This window comes from Mytilus edulis, chromosome 11, assembly GCF_963676685.1.
Source record: "Mytilus edulis chromosome 11, xbMytEdul2.2, whole genome shotgun sequence".
In the NCBI taxonomy this organism is placed as follows: domain Eukaryota; kingdom Metazoa; phylum Mollusca; class Bivalvia; order Mytilida; family Mytilidae; genus Mytilus; species Mytilus edulis.
Genome location: NC_092354.1, coordinates 82,582,945 through 82,609,987, shown reverse-complemented (window position 1 = coordinate 82,609,987; position 27,043 = coordinate 82,582,945). Strand labels below are relative to the sequence as shown.

General features: G+C 33.7%; 3 protein-coding genes across 3 annotated transcripts in view; 1 reads left to right on the top strand and 2 right to left on the bottom strand.

Moving 5' to 3' along the window:
• Window positions 1–1,980, bottom strand: part of LOC139496439 (uncharacterized) — a 233,627-nt gene extending 231,647 nt beyond the window's left edge. The window contains exon 1 of the mRNA XM_071285034.1: window positions 1,696–1,980. The gene's annotated coding sequence lies outside the window, so the exon portion shown is untranslated. The remainder of the gene's footprint in view (window positions 1–1,695) is intronic.
• Window positions 1–27,043, top strand: part of LOC139496438 (uncharacterized) — a 155,195-nt gene that overhangs the window by 116,840 nt on the left and 11,312 nt on the right. The gene's annotated exons all lie outside the window — the stretch shown is intronic.
• LOC139495348 (uncharacterized) lies at window positions 15,101–16,712 on the bottom strand. Its single transcript, XM_071283652.1, has 2 exons — window positions 16,350–16,712; window positions 15,101–16,267 (listed from the first exon to the last, which is right to left on the bottom strand). The coding sequence occupies exons 1-2, from the start codon at window positions 16,710–16,712 to the stop codon at window positions 15,101–15,103; spliced, it is 1,530 nt and encodes a 509-aa protein (XP_071139753.1).

Below are 27,043 nucleotides of genomic sequence, written 5' to 3'. Positions count from 1 at the left end.
GTTTTTATTAATGCTAAAATGCAACAGAGTTGTAAATGCAATAATTTAAACCCACATTTAAAAATATTTTAAAAACAGGATTTTTCTCAAAATCAAAAAAAATAAAATCGCATTTAAGACAAATTAGCAATAATAAATGCATACATTAATTTCAGAATTTACATGATATGGTATAATGTATGGGCTTTGCTCATTGTTAAAGGATGTATGGTGACATATATAGTTGGTAACTTTGATGTCATTTGATCTCTGTCTTTTTTCATTAGTGTAAGGCCATGGATAATAAATTGTTGGTTTCCCCTAACATGAGATTTTTTTGTAAACCCGGCAGGCAGCTTTTTTTGTAACCATGCATACTTTTATATATATTTGTTTTGTTTCTTTCGCAGAACTATAATCTTGCATATTTCCAACACTTTTAGTTGTCTTAGGGTACATGCATTTTAATATCATTTTTGTTTTACAGAAAAATTGAATGACCCGGCGGTAAAAAAAAAGATTGGATTAGGGCATGTAGGGGAACTATCATTTTTTTTCCACATGGCCTAAACAAAACTTTAACCTGAAGGGGGACAGACGGACGAATAGACCAAAAAACATAATGCGGCTGCCACTCTACTGTTGTAGGTGGGGCATACAAATTTGGTGCACGCTGAATAACGCGTGCCAATCATACTACATTTTTTATTTTTAAAATTTACATTACTAACATTTGTACATGCAAACATGGTAAAGTAGACCTTTAATCTTCTTGAGATGTCCACTTCCTAAGTACAACAGGGGGTCCTAAAAGCATGATTTTGAGTGGGCTAAAAAACTATATTTAAAGATATATTAAGATACAATTAACAGGTTTCTTTGCAATTTTTTGCAAATCACCAAGTATGCAAGAGTAGTTAAATAAATGTTTTCTCCAATAAATACAAACATTAAATAATGCATGTAGTAAATAAGTGATTCTATTAAATGCAATTTTTATCCTACAATTGGCTAAAGTTTACCGTCAATTGCACAGCTAACCAGCATGACCAGGGATAACTAATGAGGGATCTGAATTTTGAATTGATTGGTTAACTACATGTTGTCATTAATGGAACAACACCATCTTGAATTCGCCGTTTTAAAGTTATTTTATTCGAATTTGTATCAAAGAGGTAACTTTTAAAAAAAGTTTCCAATTTGAACGTTTTCATTTCTATGAAGATTCAAGTCACATTAAGCCATGACTTACAAAATGTAAGTTCTTTGCGCAAAATTCATTCATGAAGTTTTGCGGATTTTTTTTGTACTAGTATGTCAAATTTATACATTTTTTCAAGCTCTAACATCATGAACATACTATTTCTTTTTGTTATGCATTCGAATCGGAATAACAGTACAGTAGTTGAAGATTTGCCACCGTCCATTGTTGATTTGATGGCCGCAAATGCAGTTTTATGATGACAATTATATTTTTAACCAGGGCCACACTGTCAGACTTAAAAATATTTTTATCTATAAGGGATCCCCCTTTTTTGGCTGATCAATGCATTTGAAGGGGGACATATAGTTGGAACCCTCAGGCCCCCTTTGCTTTGGGTTGGGAACTCCTCTTTTTAAATGGCTGGAAATGCCCTCGTGATTTTATCCCATTACTGGATATCACACAGGTCCCTGTAAAATTTTAACGTCACAATACAAAATATATGATGCCACATGTACAATGGAAATGTGATTGTTGTATGCGTCAAAAGTTCAAGCGGCCAGGTCAGCCGGGATTAGCGATAAGATGTATAACCACTTGATTTTCAAGGGTTTGGGTAGTTATTTATAGCTATTTGGACTAGGGTTTTTTTGGGGAAAAAGGGGGGAGGGGGCTGGCTAAGATGAAAATGTTATCCTGCATTGTCCATAGTTGTCAAAGTTACCCTTTTTTTATCCTGGCTTTTATATTCAATTTCAATCAAACCCCCACCACCCACTGAATTGTATCCAATTCAATACAAATGGTCACATTGGTGGCATAGACTAAGCTCCCTCAACAAGAGTTCGGCGATTTAAAAAAAAAAGAAGGTCCTGTTGTTAAAGATGTGGGGCGTTTTACCAGTGGGGCGAGTTGACTTGCTTCCGTTTTGAAACTTTTTGTAAATTTTTGACTGATTTTCTGGTTTACATGCATGACATGAATACAGTGACCCCTATGTTTTTCATGAAGGTATAATACTATCATCTTCCTAAAAATGTGCATGATTATGATGGGGGTCTATGATATTTACCTTTCATAATATTTTGACATTTGGTCATAACGCTTTCCCATGGTCTGACATGATGGTCCAAGTACACAAACAATACACTACCTACACTTTCTTAAATGTATGTTTCGTTCCCCGATTTCTTCCAGTTAATCGACAATGCAACCCATTTCAATATATCTGTTTACAATAGCTTTTTGAACCATCTGTTTAAATCTTTGTATCATCCTTTCAAACAGTAAAATCAGCAGACGCACGTCCTTTTGCGTCATAGTATAAAAAACGGCCACGGTGAAAGATTTCCCGGTTTCCGTATTCGACGCGCATTTACGTCTAATGAGATGAGAGAGACAGTCTGGAATCGAGAATGGGAAATTAAATAAGAACATCCTTTGTTTTATAATTTTTAACTCTGACATGAACTATGCAAACATTTTTAACACAATCTTCTCATATATTCAACGAAAAGCTCACCAGTTCTTATCTTCACATGTTTGTCAATATGAACAATCAAATCAAAGGTTTACTTACTAAATTTGCCGTCACTTGAAATATTCTAAAACATTATAGGTTGCCACATGTTGAGCAGGAAGTCCTGATGAAGTTCGTATAACTGTTTTCTCAATTTAATCATTCACAGTAACTGAACTCACTCATGTATTTTGGACACAAGCACTCATCTAAAAACCCACCTGTGTATACCTTTTTAAGGTATATAGAGAATTTTAAGGTATATAGGGAAAACAAATTCGTAGACGAGTGCCTGTGATTTTGGAGGTACGTGTTGCTCATAGGTGGATTTAGAGCACTGTGCCCCTTCCCTTTATGTGGGCAAAACTTTATTGATGATTTAGGTACCAGTGAAGCATGGCTAGAGAGGCCATCTCTTAAGCAGCCCGACAGTGGGACTCTTATGAAAATTTATAGGTCCATCATGATCACTGCATGGCACAATTTTAGTTTTTATGTGATGGTAAGTCCAACGGTTACTGTCGTTTTTACCTTTCGTTCTTTTGACTTTTCTCAATTCATTATAGATGTATGGTTATAAACTACTATTGCAATTGGTATCCTGTTTCGATTTCACTGTGAACAACAAACCCACAGCTAAAGACTATGTGTTGTATTTTTTTAATCTTGGCATTAAAAAGTCTTATTTTCACCTGCAGGCCGGAGAAATCTGTCCATAATTTCATAACAAGACTGTTTAATATGTATCACAGATTAAAAATATTATCACTGTTGATCCAATATTCAAATTCGTGGTTGATCTATTCTTAAACAACTCAGTTCTTTAGTTCCCTCACAATGCCGGGAAGGCAGCAACATTTATATTTACGTACCCTTTAAGTTATAGATAGAATAGAGAAACTGGGGACATTTTATATTTCACATGTTATAAACTTTGAAAGAACACAAGCATGTGTAACTTTTGACAACACTAAGAAGGTGATCAAACGTGGAGGTGGTAAGTTTATAACAGTAAACCCACCATCAAATGCTTGCTAAAAACTAAACAGAGGCAGGTTATTATGCCCTTTGCTTTTATCCAAAACAAAAGATGAAGAAATGTATAATAAAGTTATATGGTTACAGGTATATTATTCTATACATTGAACAAGGTTTAAGCCTACGGGAGGCCCAGGAAGTATTAGACGATCTTAGACTAAGTGACTGGTGTTTGTTGTGATTTAAACACGATAGTAGTGTTTCTTTCCCCTAAACCTTATGAGCCGCATTGACTGACAGGATAGATTACCTTAGACCTCAAATACTCTGAAACTTTTTCAAGTACATTCTATATGCTCATGTGTATTTTCTTGTTAGCATAGTTTTGTACTTGGATAGATAATCAGAATGGTCAACATTCATGTATTGGTCACGTTTGTTTGAACAACCAAACCAGGTAATTTTTAATTTAGCCTCACATGTACAATGTTCATGTACATATACATTCAGACATTTGTATAACAAAAGGGCTATACATAAGAAAATCCTAAATAAGATATGCAAATCTTTAATTAAGTGCCATAACTTACTGCATGAAGCACCTGTTTTGCCTAAGACTAGTCTACTAGTCTATAACATATATGTTGGTTTAAGAATTTTAATGATTAAACAGTTTTCCTAGAGGTTATTTTAATAAAATGTCTAAACCGGGGCTTTTACTCACAAACATTACCAAAGGACTTTTATTCAGTGTTTGAGTTAATCACCCTGGTTTACACATCAATAACCTCTAGAAAACATTTGTTTAATCCTAGAATCATAGAGATATTACTGATAAAGCAATATTAGTCCTTCAAATTAATCTAGGTATCTAGGAAACTAAAACCAGATATTATACACACACATATGCATATATACAAATTCCACCCTTATGACAACAAGAGATAAATATTTAAAAAAAAATGTAGTTACATCTAATCCACTATCAAGGGAGATAATCTATGCCAAATAAAAATAAGTATTATAATCATTTGATGATTTATATACAATGTATGTGCCCCTTTTATGGAAAATCTTCAGAAAAAGGTGAACAGCTTTGATGATTAAATTCTTCAAATAAAAAATGGAGTAAATTTTGGAATTAAGTAAAATTCAGGTGAATTTGTATCTCATACATCATGTACATGTATGTTACAAAAATTGAACTCAAGAATGTTGAATTTCTCTAAATAATTCCATGTTTTAATTCAGATAAAATTGATTTAACTTTTTCACATGAACATTGTTATTATGAATTATTCACATGAATTTCACTGAAAATAGATTTTTTTAAAAGTAAATTAAGATTTTCAATGGAATATATGTCTTACAAGGCAAATGCAAGGTATTAGATGTTTAAAATAAACAATTTTTGATTTTTGATTTTTTAATTTTTTTTGTTGGTGAATTTCAAGTGATAATTTTACCTAAAAATCATGTGAAAAATTAACTTCACGTCAAAAAAATTTGCCTGTGTCACACATGCGTTACACATGCGTTTTACTATACATGTGTTACACATGCAAATATCACATGGGTCACATGCGTTATCCAACACATGCGTGACACAGGTGTATTTCTGACACATGTGATTCACATGCGTGTGTTACGCATGTGAACGCATGTGTATCACGCATGATTCCCATGCGTGTCAAGAAACATGTGTATAACGCATGTAACACACCTGTGACACATGCGTTTTTAGGTACATGCGTGACACATATGTGGCATTTTTGCCCTAGTAGTTGTTGATGTCTTTGTCATTTTGGTCATTTGTGGATAGTTGTCTCATTGGCAAGCATACCACATCTTCTTTTTTATATTTAATCAATACTTTAGCGACGGTTGTTGCTTGCTGGTGTTTTGTCGGAAATGCTTGTCTAAAAAATTAAGTAAACACATCCGTTAGTACTAAAACATTTTCTCAACCATTACAGATTTTTTCAAAACTGTAAAATCCATAGCTAGAATATTTAATGCTTAACATGCTATTAACGAACCCATTGATGGACGAACCTTTGGTAAAGGATTTTTAGCAACTAAACAACGTTTACCTGTACTGCAACTCCCTCCTATGTCAGAAGAACCACCAATCCTAGAATCGGTGTAATATCACTCGCGGTTAAAATCCTCAAGATTATGTTTACAAGATATATAAAACCTTTAAAACTATAAAAGAGATATTAATTTATCTCCTCTGGGGGATGTGACCCTATCACCAATATTTACACTATTCTGGTATGCATAAAAAGTCATCCATCATTCAAATATAAAAGTTGCTTCTTTCATATTAAAAACGGTAAAATGTAAATACAGTATATACAACAAAATGTTCTATCTTTTGGTATGACCCTTCTTTTCAGCTCGGTATTACACGCTTTTAATCACTGTTCAATTAATATTGCCTGTTGCTGGAATAATTTATGACACAGACCTCTCGATAATGTTTCTATTCTATTCTGTGCATTCTCATTTAAAAATCTAAATTTTGAGCAGTCAATAACTAGCTGACACAAATGTTCGTCATTGGTTATTAATTCTTGGATAAGATCCTGATCCTCTAGGTTTTCTGTCAATACCTCGCCTATCATATGTAGAAAATCATCTCTTATATATTGTAGCTTAGAGCACTTTAATATGAAGTGAAGTATATCTTCTTCTTCCTCTGCACATAACTGGCAAATAGGCGACACATGTCCATTGCTAAATTTAGCTCGATGCTATTGCAGGTATATTGTCCCTGTTGCTAACTTTGCCTTTAAGGAGGCAGATGTGATGGCATATGGATTTGTGCCACAGCTTTTCCATATGTTATGTATTTTCCCTTCTTTGACATTTTCATAATTTAGGCGAGACAGAGTAGATTTCGATTTTGCTTCACTTATCATTTGTTTTATACAGTGATCATTGACGGTTTTTTTTACCAGGTTTTTCCAAAGTTGTTTCCCGGTTGGGTTATCTATAATATCATATGGCGACGGTAGGTCATATATATTGGCATTTTCAACAGTTTTTGTAAACCAGCTACCAGATTGTAGAGATTTTGTTGCTAGCTGTCTGATAGCTAATTTTCTTTCAATTGAGTTTTCATTTCTTATGATATTTCCAAAGGTTTTCAGTATTCGTTTATGTATTTCTGATTCAATGGTAATCCGTCCAAGAAGAAGATGTGAAGCTACGTTTGCAGTTCTGTCTGGCAGGTGTTGAATTTGTCGCAAGAGTTTCCGAAAATAAGTGGAGAGGTTTTTCATGTCTTCAGTAGTAAGTGTGATGACATCGAGACCATATAACAATCGAGGTAGAACGTATGTTTGAATCAGATGAATTGCAGCTTTTGGGTTTACTCCGTTAAGTCCGTGAAGACCTGCACCCATCAGTGCATATACTGTTCTCATTGCTGTAATGATCCGTTTTTTTACGACTAGTTTTGTGCCTGTATTTGAGGTATTGTCCCTCTCAATTCCTAGATGTGTTGATGACGTTGGGGTAGCCATAAGTTTGCCATTTAAATGCCAATTACATTCTGAAGAATCGTTAAAGGTATGTACCACAGACTTTTGTTCACTTATTTCGTATCTGTTCTTGTTTGCAAAACTCGATTGGATATCCAGCATGGTCTGAAGTTCATATGGGTCGGTTGTAATTAATGTGACATCATCAGCCACAGTTGGAATACCACAGTATATTGAGCCAATGGTGGCTCCGATTTGGGTTTCTTCAAATGTTGTTAGTAGGGAGTTGACGAATATTGTATATGCTGACGGGGACCATATTCCTCCTTGTCGTACTCCTTGTTGTTCTATGATTTGATGGGAGATTTCTCCTTTCCATTTTACTTTTGATGTCAATTCTGTATACCAATTTTCAAAAAATAGCCAGTTGTTTCCCTCAAGTCCTGATTTGTGCATTTCTCTTAGGAGTCCTAAATGCCATAGTATATCGAAGGCTTTTCTGGCATCCATCAGAGCAATGTAAAGGCTTGATTTCCTTTTATTTGCCTCCATTATTAGTTCCGTAATGATAAGTGCCGCAATACATGGACTTTCATCCTTTGTGAATCCTTTTTGTAGACTACTTTGTCTTTCTAATATTTTATTTTCATTTCTAGATAAGTGTATCTTCTCCACAACTTTGCCCACTGAACTTGTAATTGTTATTTTTCTATATGAGTTTGGGTCATCCTTTGGCTTTCCACCACTCTTAAAAACCGGGCACACTATTCCACTTTTGATAAGTGCTGGTATATGTACATGTTTAAACAAGAAGTTTATAATAAAAGCTAAAATAGATATTAATGAAGATCCACCATATTTAAGATGTTCAGCGGATATATTTAGTTCATCTGGTGATTTCCCATTTTTAAAAGATAAAATTGTTTTTTCCACAACGTCAGTTGATACATGTTCTATATTGTGTTGAGTTTCTTCTAAAAAATATTTATGTAGGTTTTGTACATCTTGTTCTACATGGTTTTTAAAGATTGGGTCAAAGTTTGGATTTTCAGATGGTGTAGCTAGATCGTAAAAGTAGTCCGCCCAGGCTTCTCTTATTTCAGGGTCTGTGTTGATAATTTCTTCCTTAAAGATGAATGCTGATGCACAGGTATTCCCAGGGTCTCTTTGTTGACGAATAAGCTGATAAAAACCTTCACTATCATTTTCGTTTAGTTCCATAATTCGTTCGTATTTTTCATTTCGCTTTTGTGCAGCCGATTTACGCTGTGTACTTCTGAGTACCTTCTTACTAATTTTTAGTTCAATATATGCACTCTGAGTAGGATCTTTTTGCTTTCCTAATGACTTCCATTTTCCATAGCACTCTTTGCTTATTTTTGCTGCTGCGGCTATGTCCGGGCTCCAACATATTTTTCTCTTTTTACGCTTTTTGACGGGTTGATTAAATTGCTTTTCTGCGTTTTTATTTAGTATGGTACAGAGTTGTTGTATTTTCTCTGCAGCATTTTCACAGGTGATATCTGAGCTAAATAATTTTAAGTCATCTTCTACGTCCTTTGCATATTTTTGTTTATCTATTTTCTTCCAGATGATTCGTTTAGTCTGTTTTCTTATATTTTGAGTATCCTGTATTGGTATTGCACCCTGGAGTAACACCAGTACTGGGTCATGAGTTGAGGTGTTTTCTGGTTCTCTCATAAATGTTGTGTACATAAAGATAATTTCTTTACTCTGTATGATATAATCTATTTGAGATTCATCCCTCCCATTATAATGATAAAATGTATTTTGCCTACGACATTGATTTGGAATGAATAGTTTTTGCTCCTCTAGAAATTTTTTGAATGTTTTATCTCTGCAAATCCAATCCTTTCTGTGAAGTGAAGCATTCATATCTCCACCCAGAATAATGTCAGCGGTAGCACTATATTTTTCCATAATTTCTGCTATTTCATCCAGTATGGCTTGATAGTCATCCTGTGTATTGCTGCCTCTTGTTGGCATGTAAGCGCAGATAAGTATTAATGGCTTTTCGTACTTTAATTTTAAAGCGATAATTCTGTTTCCACCATCTGGGAGTAATTCAGAGAACTGGTCAAATTTCTTGCGCATGCATATAGCACAGCCCCCCCACCCCCCCCCCCCCCCCCATGTCCTCTTGTCCGTTCCCTTGGTTCAATCATCTTATCCTCGTCAAAAGACTTAACATGACATTGAAAGTCCGAAAATTCTGTGCCAACGTTCACATGTTACGTCCTCTTTATATCGTTTACCATATCTGACGAGTAACATCGTTTATGCAATTACGCTAATGTTCTTTCTGTACCTTGGTGTCCGGATAAATTGTGTAGTGTTTCAAAAACGTAGTGTTTCAATGTTTCTGGTATTACTAACTGTTTACACTCACCACATTCTATGTCATTTATCTTCCTGTATATGATACCGTTGTCTATCACCAATGAATCAAATTTCCTCAGTAACTTCTTCACTGGTTTCGTTTGTTTCGTCAGCCTTTATGTAGTTAGTTTACCCTGCTCTACAAAATTCAAAACAACAGAGAGAACATTATCACTACTTTGTAATTGTTTAATTTCATCTCCAGTATACTCTGGAAATGTTGACATTGTCTTTATTTGATCATTCAAATTTATTTGGTTGATATGCATGTGTTGTACATTGTTGTTTTTACCCTCTCGTAATTTGTTTAAAGAAGAACTTTGTACTATTTTTCTAATATTTGTCGTAACATCTAATGCATTCCTGCTTGATAAATCAGCATTGACATAAGATTGTCCTGATCAATATTTGACCTCGAAGTCAAATTATGCAAGTTGAGAAACCTATCTCATTTCAGTCGCACCCAGTTTTGCAGTTTGCAGGTAACATAAAGGATTGTTATCGGTATAAACTATAAATTTATTTCCTATCAAATAGTCTCTGAATTTTTCGGTCATAGCCCATTTAAGAGCTAAAATTTCTCTTTTGAGTATAAGTCTCTAGTTTAAGTCTCATTTTCCATTTATGAGTGGCAACATTCTAGCAGCACCTGCATATGGGGTATTTATCTCCCGATTGACGCGATATTCCCGTGTTTGCATTTCCTATCATGATTTTTTGGAAAGAGGGTTGCTGCTAACAAGGAAGCTATTAAACCACCAAGAGTTCAAAATGGTGAAGTTGAGATCATCCCTTTACGGACGCCACTACGAGTTGGTTGACCGTTATGACATAACCTTTTAAGAAATGATATCGGATATGTTCCTTACGTCGGAAATACAATCCCCTTCCCTTTCATGAATGAGACCTACCGAATAAGACTTGTTTTCCGGATTTGTTCGGTTTTGAGATACAAGCCGTTGAAATTAACAGCATGACACTCCAAAAATGCAAAGAATATATAGGGAAAATCATCAAAATTAGCAGATATTTTTACAGTATCAAGATTTTCTATTTTGTTGGTCAATATATTTCTTTTTAAAATTGATATACGATTCAAAAATGGAAGACGAATCCATCAGTGCAAAGAAAGCTACCGTGCTAGTTTTTACGCTACTCCTTGTTGAAGTTTGTTTTTTTGGCTGGACCATTTAAATAATACGGCGACGTCATTGTCTACAGTAACGTCGCCACAACTTCTACGTCGTAACTCTATTATACCGTACAATGTCGTAGCAATGTCGTGTGTGTGTGTATTACCCATCTTCCTATGTAATACAAATGATCTAAGGTTTTAAATTATTAAGGAAATAAACTAACTAATTTTAAATAATATTTCTGTCGCAAAAGAAAATGCAAGTTTGTAATAAATTTTCCGCAAATGAAAGAAATTTACCGTAGACTTTTAAAATTTCATCTTTCTATATAAGAGTGATTTCCGAACCTTCTTTAATGCTTGCATAAATTGTTTTATTCTTTTATGAATCAAATATCGAGTTTGAATTTGTCCCAGTTAAGACAGTGTTGTCAGAACGAATTGATCGGTTTTAATATCAGGATCGTGTATACACCTCGTTTTCAATCTTAATTCTGCATGTTTGTATTTAAAAAAAAGTAGACCTATTTTCTGCATATTTTTACGTTCGTCATTTCTGCATGTTGTTAATCTGAGGATTTGCACACAATATAGTCTATATTATAAACATATTTCATTAGTCATGTTTACACACATGCTCAAGACGCATCTCTGCCAAAACATATTTTATTTTACAAAACTTCCCGTCTCGATCACTTTCCCTTTTCTTTAACTAAATGACAATACAAAGAATGATGTAGTGTTTGCTGAATGAAGTTTCAGTAACATAAGAAAATATTTGTTTGTTCCATGCATTATTTGTTTAAAATTTACATTTAAGAATTTAAATTGATTGAATGATTGTTGGTTGCTTAATGTCCAGTGGCAAATAGTGCATGCATGTTCAGGACGAGAACAAGTTAACTATAAATACAAAAGGAAGTTTTGTTCATAACAGAGGCCATCCGGGATGATGGTCTGGGAAATTTAGAGTGTTACTAGAAGATGAGGGTATATTGGAAGGTTTACCTAACGTAGTGCCGTACAAATATAGCCTCTGCATAATGCAAATGCATAGCTTTCCTATTTGTATTATATAACACAATAAGGAGATGTGGTATGACATCCAATGAGTCAACTATCCGCCACTGGTTACTATAAATCAATGTAAGCACTAACTATTAAAAACCAAACTGTCTTCAACAATTAAACATAATGTGTAGGCCACAAAGTACTCCGATATGAAAAATGCAAAACATTTCAAATGAGGAAATCAACTGCCTTATTCTTGAAAAAAAAGTTACGAAAAACAGATACCATGTTGTGAAGTGACAGACTTGAACCAAAGTGAATAACAACCAGTAAACCATTAGTCTATTACTACACGACTTTGAAGTTTAAAATGATTTACATTCAACGATTTTTATCGGATACTTTTCTTTTTGGACGGGGGTCAACGTTGATAATAAAAAAAAGTAATATCCAATAAAAAAAATGTTGAATGTAAACGATAAATGATATGAAACTCCAAATTCTTCCATTATTGGACTAGTCATTGGCAGATCCAGGAGGGGGGTGTCCGGGGGTTAAAACCCTCCTTTTTTAGGCCGATCAATGTTTTTGAATGGGGACATATAGTTGGACCCCCCCCCCCCCCAATTGTCCGGGGTTGGGACCCCCTTTTTAAAATGGCTAAATCCGCCCCTGCTAGTACACCATAGGCTTCTCAATTATTGTATTATTATAAACTAGGTGAAAGCATAGAGCTGACAGAGTGCGAAATCTTCCTGGATAATCATTGAGGTCGTGTAAGCATCCCTTGCAGTTGTCTTCGGTTTAATTAAAGACACAAATCTTTAAAATGCCATCGAAATGTATGAAAAGTCTGAACTCATTTCACCTCACATTCAACTAAATGTTAAATTGCAAGTACAAGTGTCACTAAACTTTCCTGACCTCTTCTCTGTAACCGTAATGGTATATATTCTACTCATTCATAATCTTATATCGAGACTTGAGCATGAAACGTTACTTCAAAATTATATTCTCTGATTTGAAATGATGCACACAGGCACAATAAAATAATACAAATAATGCAATCTGTTCGAAATTGGAATTTAATAAAGAAGAAATGACGTGTTATATTTTTATCTTACATGAATCATGTGTATATATATATGTGTACTTTCAATTTCAATTTGGTTCTAAATGTAGATTCAGTTTTCCCATAAATTGTGGACGGAATAGAAGACACCTGTTTATTTTCTGCACATGTAGAAAAAGTTGAAAACTGGGAGTTGAATGACATTAGTTATTACTTATTCTAAGATAAATGTTTAGAGTGATCACTTTTTAGTTTACTGAGTATTTTTGGGGACTAATTTGTTAATTTTCGTCTGTGTTCTTCCGACTTTTAAGTGTTGCACTAGTGGTCAAATCACATTCTCTTGGTATCGTCGTATTTTCTAAATGGATATAAATGATGTCCTATGATTTTCATTTGCACAAAACACGAACATATTAACGTTTTCTTAATCTAATAATTAATTTCACATGTCATTGATTAATTGTTGGTAACCTAAAACTTTATGTTTGCGTTCAAACCTACGGCTTTTAAAACGATATTGTTGGGTCATTTCAGCGGCCCCAATTCAGGTTTCATTTTAGTTAATTTGATATAAATAGAAGTAGAATTGTCACATGCTTAATTATTTATAATTCTATTGGGAGGCGTATTTACAATCTGTTGATATCACGAGTTTTACACGAAATGTCTTCCATGTCCCACGCATCCAAATAAAAAAAAAATCAACTGGTATTAAAGTCAGGCTGCACGAAACAATAGAATGCTTTGACTTCTAACTGGAGTAATTCAGATAATTTTTCATGATAAGGTTTTAAGATAGTATCAGGACTTATTTTACTGTCTCGTAGTTATTAAGACGGACCTGTAACTCTGCCGTAGTTTGGCTTTGAGTGGGACGTTTTGGCTGTGAATAATAGAAATGCAGTTTCTATATTTTAATCTGCCGCAACACCGAAGTCATGTATTACAATTAACAATACATAATAATATATATACAAACATAACAAATATAGAAAAAGAATAATTGAAGAAGTTTCCATAATATGAATATAAATAAGCGGTTGACCTTATGAGGTTAACATCCTAAATCATGTAAATAAGTTGTCCATTTAAACTTGATAATAGAAAGAGAAATAATGTTCCAGTTTATTTAATTAAATATTGCATTAATTGTTTATCTGATATTGACACAACTTTGCATAAACATTCAAACCAAGTAATTTAATAATTTGAACAACTTTGCTTTTGAATAAATAATAATATAAAAATAATTTATCTTTATCGAGTACTCAGTTTACTGCTTAAAACTTAACGAAAAATAGTTCAACTAACCTGTGAATAATAGAAATGAAGTTTCTATATTTTAATATGCCGCAACACCGAAGTGCCTAGTGTTGGGCGAAACAGGTTTATATAGTACTTTCGTTAGCAATAAACTGAGGCCCATGTAAGTTATTTGTTTAATACGTTTGCTAAAAGCTTATAATAATTTCTTAATAAATTTCCTTCTTTTCTCCTCACATTTTTGTTGTTGGAAACACCCAACTGACCGCTATTTGATATACATGGACATCACATATTTTGTTTGATGTATTATTTAATAATTCGTAACTGGATAAGGTTCAATCCATATATCAATTGATTTATCTGTGTATTCGATTTGACCGAAGAAAAGTTGCATAACGAACTTGTAAAGTGTTTGACTTAGCTTGAGGCTTCACATGTAATATTGACATTTAACAAGATTTATCTATAGTGACCGTTATAACGTAACTAACTTTATTAAGTATATTTGCAAAATGAATTTAATCAATTCTTTACAACTTTAATTTAAAGTCGCTTTAATGTAAACTATTCTCAAATTATGGATTGTCCGTTTCACCAAAAATAAAGTAAAATTTATTTCCTCACAATTACCCTCTTCTTAAAAAATTGCTTTGTCCTCAAAGCACACAACAAAAATTCTGTAATAAAGGCATGACACAAAATAAGTATATGCATGAGATATTGTTCACTTTCGGTAAAATAATTGTCCAAGTTTCACTATATAAATTGTTCACATATTTAAATGTCCACACTGGTTCGAAGTCACGGCTGAAATGAATATTAAATGTCCGCACATAGGATTATCTGGAATCCGATAATGAAATATCGTAAAATGTTATGTAACATCCTCTTGGCAACGAAAACGGTATTTAAACACAAGCTATCAATATAAAACTAGTAGATATTAGACATATATAAACAAATTAATTAAACAAATACAAATATATACATAAGACATGAATAGCTACTGTTTATTTTTAAACGTCATGCCTTGCTTGACTGCCTATAAATAAGGTTCTAAATTTGGATACAGATTGTTTTGAAATTCTTGATACTGTGGAATTTTGGGAATTAAAGGTTCTTGATTTTCTTGTAAAGGTGTAGCTAATCCTTGATGTACAATCAATATGTAAGCACAATATGGTTGGTTGATTATTCGCCTTATTTTGAAATAATTAAACAAACCAACTTTGAAACATGTTTTAACTGTTAAGCTTTGTTTTGTCAATTTATTTATAACTTTGAATCCTGGCCACTCAACTGAAAGTTTTCCAAACGGGAAATTACAAATCTGAACGTTTTGAATAGTGACCGGGGGTTGAATATCCCAATAAGAAGGACACAATGGAAATGATGTAACTGGAATTGTAGCACATGATCCTCCGGAAGTAATGTCTAACATTATAGTTGTGTTATGAGATTTATGTTTGAAAAGGCGAACTAAAACACAAATTAAAAGTATTAAAATTAAAACTCCTACTATTAAAGATCCATGTACCCAAGTAAATTCTAAATTATAGATAGCTGAATCTAAAAATGATTGAGTAGTTGTTTGTGTGACTGCTTCAAAAAGAAAAGATGGTACTGTTGACTTTGAATGTACATTATGAACTTGTTGTAAAATCAAAAGTGAAGTTCTCAACGATCTGAATTGTAAAAACATATAAACAAAACCTATAAAAGAAATTCCTCCTATGGTTATTGATGCTATTGCTAGATAACCGTTAGTGTCTGGCCAATTCGAATCAAGTGTTATTTGACCATCGAGTAAAGGTTCTGCTAGATTTTGAAAAATAGTTTCATCCTTTTTTGCTGATTTAGCAATTTTCTTCAAATTTAAGTGGTCTTTAATATCTGACGCTAAAATTGAATTAAACTTATGATTGTAAAATTTAAAATTTGGAATCGATATATTTACTGCAGTTTTGAAATATGTATTGCCAAAATAAGATTTTACCTTGTCAAAACCAAAAAATGCATGTAATAATGCTAAGTTTATTGGATACAATCTTGTACTTTCTTGTAACTTTTCCTGACAATTTATCAAACGAGGATGATATGTTATTGTAGAAGTTTGTAGAGTACAACTACAAGGAATATTTTGAACGCAAAATTGACATCCTGGTAATATTGAAGTTTTATTTGGACATTTTAAAGTTACCTCTTTAGGCTATAATAGCATTTGTCAATAAAATTGATGCTGGTGATAATTCAAAAATATTTGGTTTTGTCAATTCTGGTTACAATCTGAAATTACATTGGTAAAACAATACTGATTTGTTATCATGTAGCAATGCAAAAATACAACTTGACGTTTTAATGGTTTGAATGGGTAACGAAACATCACATGTGATGTACCTATCAAATTCACAATTGTACAAGGTTTCGTAATTAAAAGTTGTATAATGACGATGATTAGCCGTTATTGCAACATAAGTTGGTAAATCAAGTATTTGAGAAGCTTTTGTTGTATTCTTTTGACTGATAGGATGAGGAAACGACAAAATCTTGTACAATGTTAAAGCTGATGAAAATGATGAAATTGGAAATTTCATTGTGATATATAACCTTGAATGATGCCTTGTAAAAAAGAATTTGGCATTCTGATAGAACATAGATGGTTTGTTTTAAAGTAAATGAAATTTAGGAAAATCTCTCTGCAAGATATCAATGATACCGTTTATTGTCTTTTTCAAAACATGTTCTGGTATTAAATGAGGTGTGATTTTACCATTTATGAGAGACTGAATAGAAGAAAGAGTATTTACTAATTGAACTTGAATTTCGTTAGCTTTACTGACTTGTTCGAATGCTACCATGGACAGATTTGCCATCAATATTTCAAAATGTTTATTTGAAGACAAGATTTGATTGGCCAATAAATGATTTAGATTTATGCCTTCCTTTAACTTGTCAAATCTATGATTTACTACTTTCATAAAAGATGAAATGTGTGAACCATGTTGTTCCAAAGCATGACTCATTTGTCTATCTCTTTTTATCAATTTATTTATGTGGTTAGCCAAAAGGTTGACATCGTCCATGGTTGCTGTTCCAAAGAAACTTTTACTTAATGAACCAATGAAAGGTAATAAAGCACGAGATTTACGTTTTTGTGGGTTCAAATCTGTTTCTGGAACCATGTCAAAAATTTCCATAAGTGTTTGATGAATAAATGTCATCGTGTTTTCCTTTGATACATTAACATGAAAAATGATTGAGTTAAATAAATAACAAGTTGATACAGCAGCAGTGCATGAAGGTATGCTTTGAATTGAAATATTACTTGGTAATTCTATTTCAAAAGTGTGAAGCCAATATTCACGTGATAAATATAATGATGGTTGTTTTTGAAAAAGTACACCATAATTTAGTCGGTGTATATCTTCTTCTGCATTGCTTGCTTTCACTGTCATATGTCCTCCGACGATGCTGAGTGGTAGTATGACCATATCGATAAACATTAACATTAGGCTAAATCGACTGGTTACATTTCCTATAAAAAGAAAAAAAAATAGTGCTAGTCACATAAGTGTTGATCAGACACTGAATTTTGAAAAATGAACTTTGAGAAAAAAAAATATATGCCAAATAAAATTCACGACGTCGCTTATGAACCAATCGAGTCCAACCAAGTGCACATGTAAATCGTAAATGTTCTATACTGTTCTACACTCACCTGCATTAGTCTGCCATCAAGGCTTTAGAGGCAATTATGACACTTACCTTCGTAAGATTTGTTTAATCCTTGGATTGATTGAAATATCGATAATTCTGATTACCTTTTCGTTTGCGTCGTTTACCTTGTTGAGTATACTTAATATGATAATCTTCGATAAGATTTTCCGCAATGTTATCGATTGGTTCCCAGGTTGGAGTTGATCCGTCTTTCCATTTGCATTTGTAATGAACAACTCCATTCATTGTTTTCTTTCCAAGTAGACATTCAACTTCATACGTTGTTTCGTCTACTATTTCTTTGTCAACTTCATTGTTAACCGTGTCTGCGTTATCTGCATTTGGTTGATGATCATCGTTTTCTTCATCATTGTTCTGTGGTGTGACGATTATGTCATCTTGACGTCTAAATATACGTGGGTCGTGATAAATACGTAAATGTTGAGCATTGATCAATGATTTCATTACTTTGCGTGTGTTGCAATTCATTAAACGATATGTGTGATTTGGTCCCAACTGTGTTATCAAATAAGGTCCGTCTGATTTGTCCTGTAACTTACGAGAAAGTCCTGGGGGGACTTTGTAAACTCGAATTAAAACTTTTTGTCCAACCCTAAAATCTGGTTCCTTTGCCTTTTTGTCATAATGTTGTTTATTCTTTTCTTGGCGATGAGTAACATTGCCTGTAGCTATCTCTTTAGCTATTTTTAATTTTTCGATTACCTCTTGGATATGTTTTTTTGCCTCCTTGCCCATGTTATCTTTTGGTTGTACGTTTACATCGAAAGGCAAGTTCATTTCTTTACCAAACAGTAGATAATATGGTGAGTATTCCGTTGATTATGTTGATGGTGACATTCTAAAAGCCATCATAATTCCTGGTAGTAATTTTGGCCAGTTGTTATGATCTTTGCTACAATATGCTCTTAAACATTGTGCTAATGTTGAGTTTGTTTGTGGGTGATATGAAGAAGTGTAGTGACGTTTAACATGAAAAATTTCACTAAGCGCGCTGACAAGTTTCGACATGAAAGCTGCTCCCCTATCACTTAGCAAAATTTTTGGACAACCAAATCTACAAAATATTTCTGCATATAAAACTTTTGCTATGGCGTTGGCGTCTTGTGTTTTTAGCGCGAAAGCTTCACACCATCTGGTAAAACTATCAACGACAAGTAACACGTACCTATCTCCGTCTTTTGTTTGTGTGAGCTCTAAAATGTCTATGTGCCATCTTTCAAATGAGTCCGCTATAGGCATAGGTGTTAGTGGTGCTTTATGATTTTGATTTCTAGTTTTTATCCTTTGACATCGGTCACATGACCTAACATAATCATCTACCTGTTGGTGCATTTTTGGCCAATAGTACTTGAGCTTAAGTGCTTCGTAAACTCTCTTTGTTGCTAAATGTGCGCCACCGCTTTGACTATCATGATAAGCTAGTAATGCATCATCCCTTAGTACTCTTGGAAGTGCTAATTGTTGATGTTGTCTTGCTTGTTCTTCTGGTTTCTTTGTTCGTCGTTGGTACCAATGATATAGAATGCCATTCAATATACTATATTGTTGAGATTCTATGTTGACTTTACGTGCTAGTTTGTTATTTTCTAGGAGAGTTCCATCATTCAAGTATGCAAATATGTCTTCAAAGTCAGGACATGTGCGTTGTAACGTACCTATATCATCCTACTGTTCAACTTGCACTGTCGTGGTATCGTCTTGTACGGCTGCTATGACTGTATCTGGATCGTGGTCATAATAGAAATGTACTTCTGTTATTTCTCCTTTTGTGATATCAAGTGTGAAAATGTCTGCTGATTTCGGACCATCTTCCATTTGATCTTGATCTGGACGTGTTTCTGGGTATGTTCGCCTACTTAATGCATCAGCACATGTGTTGTCTTTACCTTTAATATGCTTAATATCAAATGTATAATGTTGTAACGCCATTGCCCATCTTAAAAGTCTTCCCGATTTATGTTTTGTGTTTTGGAGCCAACAAAGGGCTTGATGATCGGTATGTATTATGAATCGATTGTTTGACAGATAGGTGTCATGGTTTTTGATTGCGTTGACAATAGCTAAACATTCTTTTTCAGTTGTGTGGTATTTTCTCTCTGCTGCACCTAACGATCTTCCTCCGTATGCTATTACTCTTGATCTATTTTGGTCGTCTTTTTGTACCAGCATATGTCCTATTGCATAATCTGATGCATCACATATGATTTCAAAAGGTTTGTTCATGTCGGCATATGCGAGAATTGGTGATGATGTAAGTCTTGTCTTTAGATCGTCAAATGCGATTTGACATTGCGGTGTCCAACGAAATTGAACATCCTTTTTCAATAATTCCGTTAATGGTGTAGTGATTTTTGAGTATGATTGAACGAATTTTCTATAGTAATTGTACATACCTAAGAAACTACGTACGTCTTTTTGCGTTTTCGGTTCAGGAAATGTTGCAACTGCAGAAGTTTTCTCTGGGTCCACTTTGACACCTTCTTTGGAGATGACATGACCGAGATATTTAACCTCTGTAACTGCAAAACTACATTTGGATGGTTTTAATGTTAAATTGGCTTTTGAGAGACAGTTGAAAAGTTGTTGTAAATGATCTAGATGAGTTTCAAAATTTTCGCTGAAAACTAGGATATCGTCGACATAACATAGGACAAATTTCCAGTTGATTCCCCTTAAAATCTTGCGCCATAACCATTGAAAAAGACGCAGGAGAATTTGATCAACCAAATGGTAGTCGTAGCCATTCATAAATTCCTGATTGTGTTATGAAAGCTGCTTTGTGTCTCGTTTCTGGGTCCATTGGAATTTGCCAATACCCGGAAGCTAAATCGAGTACTGAGAACATGGTTGCTTTGGCAGCGCCTATCGCATCGAAGACACACTCAAGCCTGGGTAATGGAAAATAAATCGATTTTGTTTGCTTATTGACCTTCCGATAATCGATTGCGAATCGATATGACCCATCGCGCTTGCGCACTAGAAGTACTGGAGAAAACCAGTCAGATGTTGAAGGCACAATTATGTTGTTATCTAACATTTCTTGGACTTGTCTATCTATTTCTCTTTGTAAGTGTGGTGGTTGTCGATAAAATGGCATTTTCACCGGATGTGAATCGTGTGTTTCGATCTTATGCTTAAACGATGTAGCTTGTCCTAGTTCTTTCAAGTTTGTAGCAAAAACATTCTTGTTTTCATTGAGGAACGTCCGAAGTTGCGATTTTTGTTGTGACGTCAACTCTGCTTTCGATAAATCGAATTCCAAATTGTCTCGGTTTGTGTTTTTCGGCTTTGTCTCTATTGTGTTTATGCTTTTAACTTTGGCATTATCTAACGTCTGCATATATTGTGCATCCACGTTAATTGCATTTGCAAGTACATAGCGTCTTGGTAAGTGTACGGTTTTATTTGTTGGATTAATGATTCTAAATACTGACTTACCTTTGTTGACTGTAACTATGCATCGTGCACCCATTAGCTGCTTCTTTTCAAGATTTGGATTGGGTTCTAATAAAACTTGCTCACCTTGGATTCTTCTTGACACATGCACTGGTAGAACTATCTCGGAATTGGCAGGCAATGCACAAGATTTAAAACATCGAGCTAAACCTGAATTAGTCTCAAGTGAACAAATTTTAGCACATTTATCTGATATTTCCACAGATTTTCTAGATAAATTAATAGTTTCATTGTTTGTCTCTAAAACATCTACACCTATGATGAGTGAATGTGGCAAAGTGTCAATGACATGAAAATCAAACTCAAAACATTTGTCCTTTATCTTAATAGTCAAAAATACTTTTCCTAGCACCCTTAATTTTTGTTGTCCTATGCCTAAAACTGAATAAACATGTGTTTTCTTTAAATTTGGTTCACTCATGAAATTCTTATTTAAAAATGATTGTGATATGCACGATATGTCTGCACCGGTGTCAACCAAAGCTTTTGTTGGTATACTATTTACTAAAACGCGAGTTGTGTTTTTATGTAATATTGTCGTTAAATTGATTTAACCGACTTTCCATTGTACCTATCCATGGGAAAGCCTTGGACAGGCGCGAATTCCTATCTATGAGGATTTTGATTTTAAGGATACTGATTTTGAGCATAATTATTTTGTTGATTTTGATGTGGCGAATATTGATTTTGTGGATATTGATTGTACATCTTAGCTTTTCTACACACTTGTTCAAAATGACCCTAAACTTTACAAAACCGAAAAATTGAATTTTGTGCAGGGCATGATTGTCTATTTAAACAGTACCTACCACATCCTTGACCAGATGAGCTCTGTGGACGTTGGTAGTTCCGTTGCTGGTAAGTAGTTTTTTGTCGTTGCTGGTAATTTTGACAAGAGTTTTTGGTACCTGAGGCATAACTATAGCTGCTAGATCTGGCCTCAATCCTCCAACAAGCATGCTTACCAGGATGGATTCTGGCACGTTGCTGTCGGAAGTTTGCGCCAGAATTCTGTTTATATAGTCGTTGACTGATTCAGACTGGTGTTGTTTTATATGCTGGAGGCTGTATTCGAGGTTCCGTCTCTGGAATCGTTCCAAAAACGCCTCCTTCAGACGCTGCAGGTTTCTGCGAACGCCTTCCTCCAGCGAATAGAACCAGTCTTGCACAGTGTTTGCCACATGCAGCGGAAACATGCCAACTGTTTCGCTCTCCGTAAACCTGTATAATGTGCATATTGAATAAAGAGACTCCAAAATTTTATTGGATTTTGGTCTCCTCCTTCGAACTTTTGCAGTGACACGTTTCCCATGTGTTTTGATCCCCTTGATTCAGGCTAGGATGCCTGTGGTAGTTCCGGTTGCATCTGGTTGAGCTGCATTTGCAGTTGAAGCTGTCGTTTCAAGTTTTGAACCTGTAACTGCAACTGTTGCTTCTCCGGGTCCTCTTATTGCTGCCTCATAGGCGCTTGGTCAGGCGTGGACTGGCTTGGCGGCTATGCCAATGGCTGAATTAATCTTTCCGTCAACGTACGGTTCTTATCAGTCAGGGACGTTCCTTTGGTAGGTGTAGTTCCCCCTGACGCGTCGTTTTCCACGATGGCTTTTGCCGCCGATAACGGACTAGGGTTGTAAACGGATGTCGGTATCGTTGATGCCACCGGTGTACTTGGCATTTTTGACAAATCAGTTCTTTTACTCCTTAGCAGATAGTCGTTCATCGTATCTTTGTTTTTATAGTTGATAGGAGTGGACATCTTGATTGTTTCTGTTGTTTAAAATTTGGGACTTTCGGACCTCCACCAAAATTATCAGGACTTATTTTACTGTCTCGTAGTTATTAAGACGGACCTGTAACTCTGCCGTAGTTTGGCTTTGGGTGGGACGTTTTGGCTGTGAATAATAGAAATGAAGTTTCTATATTTTAATCTGCCGCAACACCGAAGTCATGTATTACAATTAACAATACATAATAATATATATACAAACATAACAAATATAGATAAAGAATAATTGAAGAAGTTTCCATAATATGAATATAAATAAGCGGTTGACCTTATGAGGTTAACATTCTAAATCATGTAAATAAGTTGTCCATTTAAACTTGATAATAGAAAGAGAAATAATGTTCCAGTTTATTTAATTAAATATTGCATTAATTGTTTATCTGATATTGACACAACTTTGCATAAACATTCAAACCAAGTAATTTAATAATTTGAACAACTTTGCTTTTGAATAAATAATAATATAAAAATAATTTATCTTTATCGAGTACTCAGTTTACTGCTTAAAACTTAACGAAAAATAGTTCAACTAACCTGTGAATAATAGAAGTGAAGTTTCTATATTTTAATCTGCCGCAACACCGAAGTGCCTAGTGTTGGGCGAAACAGGTTTATATAGTACTTTCGTTAGCAATAAACTGAGGCCCATGTAAGTTATTTGTTTAATACTTTTGCTAAAAGCTTATAATAATTTCTTAATAAATTTCCTTCTTTTCTCCTCACATTTTTGTTGTTGGAAACACCCAACTGACCGCTATTTGATATACATGGACATCACATATTTTGTTTGATGTATTATTTAATAATTCGTAACTGCATAAGGTTCAATCCATATATCAATTGATTTATCTGTGTATTCGATTTGACCGAAGAAAAGTTGCATAACGAACTTGTAAAGTGTTTGACTTAGCTTGAGGCTTCACATGTAATATTGACATTTAACAAGATTTATCTATAGTGACCGTTATAACGTAACTAACTTTATTAAGTATATTTGCAAAATGAATTTAATCAATTCTTTACAACTTTAATTTAAAGTCGCTTTAATGTAAAATATTCTCAAATTATGGATTGTCCGTTTTACCAAAAATAAAGTAAAATTTATTTCCTCACAATAGCACAGGCGTGCTTGTTGGGTTCATGATAGACCGCAAGAAGTAGTTTATCTTTCTTGTGTCCTTTCTTGGAGTAAGGGAGATAATTTGCGTAACTAACGTCGAACGTTATTAATCCCGTATTCCGCTAAGGACGTGCAATTACGTACACTTCGCCTTAATCAACGAGTTTTAACTCAAACGATTCATTTAATCCTGGCTTTGGTAATTAAAATTCATTTCCTTTGTATGTCAGTTTAAATATTTTCAATACACTAATGTTCTCCTTCAATGATCAACAAAGTTGTTAATTGGTGTTTATTACATCTCACTTAATTATTCTACAAACAGGTTTGTTTACTCAGCTTAAATCTTTTTTTGTTACATAAGAAAAACATCAAATTTAAATGTTATCATTAGGTCTCTCTTTTTTTACAAAATTTACCGAATACATTTCGAGACGATTTTCATAATATTTTATTTATACTAACGAATTGTCACCACTTTAATAAGTGTCCTGTTGTACCCTATAGTTGCAACCCTGTGAATAAGTGTGAAACACATTAAATGGATGAAATGTTTAAAAAGGTAAACAGCACATTCCTATTCAAGTACCTGCAACACAAAAGCAGGGATAGGTTGTATTATATTTGTTACTGAAATGAACCGAATGAAAGAGAAACAAATCTTTTATGTAAACAAACTGTAGCTTTTGAATAAATTTGCGTGTATAAGGTTAGTGCAGAATTATATGGTTAGCTATTCAGTAACAAAAAAATTGAGGTATGAGATTTCCATATTGTTGAAGGCTTTACAGTGACCTATAGTTATTGACTTCAATGACATTACTTTGCAGATAGTAAATTGTTTTCATGGCAATCATTCCATATTTCTGTTTCATTTTTTAGATTATGTTATTAATACAGGTTATGTGAACATTTGAAAAAAACTTAAATGATATATTGTCGTATATTTCTATGTAAATAAATTTCAGAACTGCTATAATAACTGGAACTACTATTGTGATTGTGGTTGTTGCAGTTTCTATTTACTGCTGGAAAAAAAGAAACAAAAGACAAGGTAAATTTCCCTATTTATTATCAATATACCAACTTAATTGCATATGGAATATACATTGCTTAAACCATTTGTTAGTCAAGAGCTTGCAGCTCGTTTTTGGTCATCAAAACTAAACGCTAAAGTCCTCTTTTTTTCCCTTGTATATATGTGTTACCCTTCACTGTTAAGTCTATTGTTGATTGTACTCATGGCGTAATTCTGTACTTTTGTACTGCTATTGTGTTGGTATGCTATGGTTGATTTGGAGTTCTTGTCTTTCATTTTTGCTGATGTTTTGATTCATCTCTGTGACCTTTTTTTATCTTTTTTTTGTTGACACAGTTATTGGTATCTGACGTAAAGTATACTATAAATTTAGATAAATGATGTACAATATTATTGCCATCAGATATGTATAGTGGAAATTTTAAAATTTTCTGAAATTTTGTGATACGTGTTCCCAATATCAGATAGTTCATGTCGATGTAATTTATATCGGATATATAATTTTAAATGCAACCAGTATCAGATATATGTTGTAAAACAAATAGTTAACAATTGTCTCTTACGGGATGAACAATTTATGTACTTTTTTCAGAAAGAGCCTCTAATTTAGTTTGTACACAACAGTTATTGGAAACACTTGTACAAGATGCGCAGCAAAAATTTATCCCAATGAACATAAGTGGTAAGCTATCATGTTTTTAAAATTTGTATATGGTATATAATAGGAATATTTAAACATATTGGACAGCCGAGGTAAACTCCTCCATAAAACAATACTGATAACAGAAATATCATTTTCCACAGATATCCAGACTTCGTACAAACACGAAACAGTTATGAACTTGAATCAGTTGGAAATGCGCACACGATTATTGCCATAACAATCCATATACCGTTAAACTAACAATTTCTCAAAATTAACTGGCCTTTCACAAATATTATCAATTTCATTATAGCTTTATGATGAGACTATCTATATACTAACATTAAAAACTTGATAACTGATGCTACAAATTGGACATCACTCATCAACTGGATGGCCAGTTGATTTTAGAAATTATCAGATCATCTAGGTACAAAACCATTTTCCTGAATTTCTTGATACTTCTATATCATGCATACATTATAGGTCTTTGCTTGTTCGTGAAACATGTAAATGTTTTTTTTTACTTTTACGTCTTTAGGAATGTTTGATCCTATTAAAGAAACAAAAACCGAAATCAAAATATTTTAAAAAGTCAATCTGTGAGTATCAAGACTGGCCTTTTTACTCATTTCCTCATCGTGTAGTGGAAATATTGTGTAACGATTTGGACAAGACCAAACAAAACAAATAATGATGGCATCAATTAGATAAAGAAAGAAACAGATGGAACTAATTGTGACAGTAGTACATCAACATTTCTGTGATTTTTAACAGTCTGACCTATACATGTAGGTGTTAAAGTCTGTGTCATGTTGGTCTCCTGTGGACAGTTGTCTCATTGGCAATCATACCACATCTTTTGTTTTAAATGATGAAGTCAATTTATCAGATCACAAAAGACAACGTGTCTTTTCTAGAGAATTTACCGCTCGTGCATATTTAATTTTTCCACAATTTTGTATCTTTTATTTAGTAATCTGATATTTTCAAAACTGACGTTATTTTCCACTATATCATTTGAATGATTACATTTGACATTGAGATAGTAATAAATAAAATCACAAAACAAAAACTTAACACCGGAAAAATTCGAAAAGGAAAGTCCCTAATCAAATGACAAAATCACAATCGCAAACACATCATGTATTCTTGACATGGTAATATTATTTCTTATGTAGAAAAAAAAAAAGAATAAAAACT